The sequence below is a fragment of the Drosophila guanche genome, unplaced genomic scaffold, assembly GCF_900245975.1.
Source record: "Drosophila guanche unplaced genomic scaffold, DGUA_6, whole genome shotgun sequence".
Classification (NCBI taxonomy): Eukaryota; Metazoa; Arthropoda; class Insecta; order Diptera; family Drosophilidae; genus Drosophila; species Drosophila guanche.
The window spans coordinates 1-1992 of NW_022997046.1; the positions used below are offsets into that span (position 1 = coordinate 1).

At 43.7% G+C, this 1992-nt stretch overlaps 1 protein-coding gene across 1 annotated transcript; it reads left to right on the top strand.

Annotated features, from left to right (window-relative positions):
- The first annotated feature begins 1334 nt into the window (after positions 1-1334).
- Positions 1335-1859, top strand: LOC117591717. The gene is made up of 3 exons (XM_034285037.1): positions 1335-1396; positions 1457-1769; positions 1830-1859. Exons 1-3 carry the CDS (start codon positions 1362-1364, stop codon positions 1839-1841), a joined length of 360 nt encoding a protein of 119 aa, XP_034140928.1. The 5' UTR covers positions 1335-1361; the 3' UTR covers positions 1842-1859.
- The last annotated feature ends 133 nt before the right edge of the window (positions 1860-1992 follow it).

A 1992-nucleotide genomic window follows, 5' to 3' on the forward strand; every position in this document is an offset into this window, starting at 1 on the left:
AAGATATTGAATTGTTGCATTTACGACATACTCACAGAAGTTTGTTGCTATAGAACATACATGTAATATGAGAATACGATAGGAAAAGAGGAAGAACATGCATTTAATAGGTGAATATCGAAATTGAAAAGAAGAAGAGATTAAATTGATTTGAATTCCGACTCGGTCGAACCAGCAGCACTTGGCTTTTTATTTCGAGATTTTGATTCCGAACTGGTTGCGAGGAGTTGCGGAAACAGTGGCCAAAAGCTAATTTTTAAAAGTTAAAACCACGACTCGGTTTTTAACGCTCTGTATTAGAAAATGAGTGACCATTAAAATTGCGTACCAGAAATTTTCATAGATGGAGCCACTTTCGAAAAATCTGCTATGAAACCCAGCGGTCATTATTGCACAGAATGTGCAGGGAAAAAGTACCAATTTTACTGCTGTTTTAAATATCTCATAAATTGAAAAATACGATTAACTGATCCAATTTTTTTGATGTATTTTATTTAGTAGGCTTTTTACAAGGTGTTCTGTAATGTGAACGATATCTAGTGGTTGGCGATGTCTTCTACATCTAGATGTAGTCCTGAGTGCCGGGTATATAAGAAGCGTCTCACACGTCCCTTCTCGTTTATCTTTCAACTTCAGTGGCATTGTTGCCTCCATTTGATTGAGACTATACTCTCTGTTTGCTAGGTACCCTCACGGAAATTAAAACAGATCTTTATTTTACTATCAATACTATCAATACCACACATATACTATCGGACCCACAAAATACTATCGTCTGACTTTCTAGATTTTTTCGGCATGTTTTTTTGGTTCGATCTGAGTACTGACAGGCGTAAAGCCACTTGAAAGTAAACTTTTGTTTTATTTATTTAAAATTGTACACACTCGAAATCTTACAACTGACCGAACGCTGGATCGGCTGGCGGGCGTGCCGAAAGACAAGCTGGTCGAGGCCCAGGGCAGCTTCCACACCAACCACTGCATTAAATGCAAAAAGGAATACGGCATTGCCTGGATGAAGGAGGAGATCTTCGCTGATCGGCTGCCCAAGTGCACGGCATGCAAGAAAATTGTGAAGCCGGATATTGTTTTCTTAGGAGAAGACTTGCCCGAGAAGTTCCACAAAAGTTTGGATGGAGACTTCAAGGAGTGCGAGCTGCTGACCATCATGGGCACCTCGCTAGAATTGCATCCGTTTGTAGCTTTGGCGCAGTACCCTGGACCGCGCTGTGTGCGTCTCTTGATCAATCGCGATGCCGTGGGTTGTCCCAAGTTTACCACCTGGATGGAGGACCAAAATAACGACTGTCTGCGGCAGCATCCACTTGGCACTGGGCTCGACGAGAACAGCGAGTATTCAAATGCCACTTTCACCCACCTACGTTGAGGCTCTCAGGTACTTTATCCGATTTTGAGATATATTAATTAGTATTTTTTCAAGTTCATCCCACCGTAGAGTGACCGATGAAAACAGCGCTGGCGCAGCACAGCTCATTGATCAGACGATGAACATCAGAAAGCAGATTGCAGCGACAGCTCGAAAACATCATCACATCCGTTCTTGGGAACTCCTCTCTCGAGTTCGAAGGATCGGCATTGTGGATGGTTCAGCAGGACAGCAGGTTCAGGACAGCCCAATAGATGCTTCCCAGGCAAGCGGCAGTGACCCTCCTTCTAGAGCGAATAGAGAAAGGCCACAGTCTGAATGGTCTTGCCGAGGCCCATCTCATCGGCTAGAATGGTATCGATGGCCTGTCGAGGCTCTTCAGGTACTTTATCCGATTTTGAGATATATTAATTAGTATTGATTCAAGTTCATCCCACCGTAGTGTGAGCGATGAAAACAGCGTTGGCGCAGCACAGCTCATTGATCAGACGATGAACATCAGATAGCAGACTGCAGCTCCAGCTCGAAAACATCATCACATCCGTTCTTGTGAACTCCTCTCTCGAGTTCGAAGTATCGGCATTGTGGATGGTTCAGCAGGACAG

Bases quoted from the DNA above. Each gene is read 5' to 3' on its own strand.
- LOC117591717 (XM_034285037.1), top strand. From the start codon at position 1,362: ATGCCACTTTCACCCACCTACGTTGAGGCTCTCAG. The intron at 1,397-1,456 runs GTACTTTATCCG...ATCCCACCGTAG, and splicing joins ACCTACGTTGAGGCTCTCAG to AGTGACCGATGAAAACAGCG.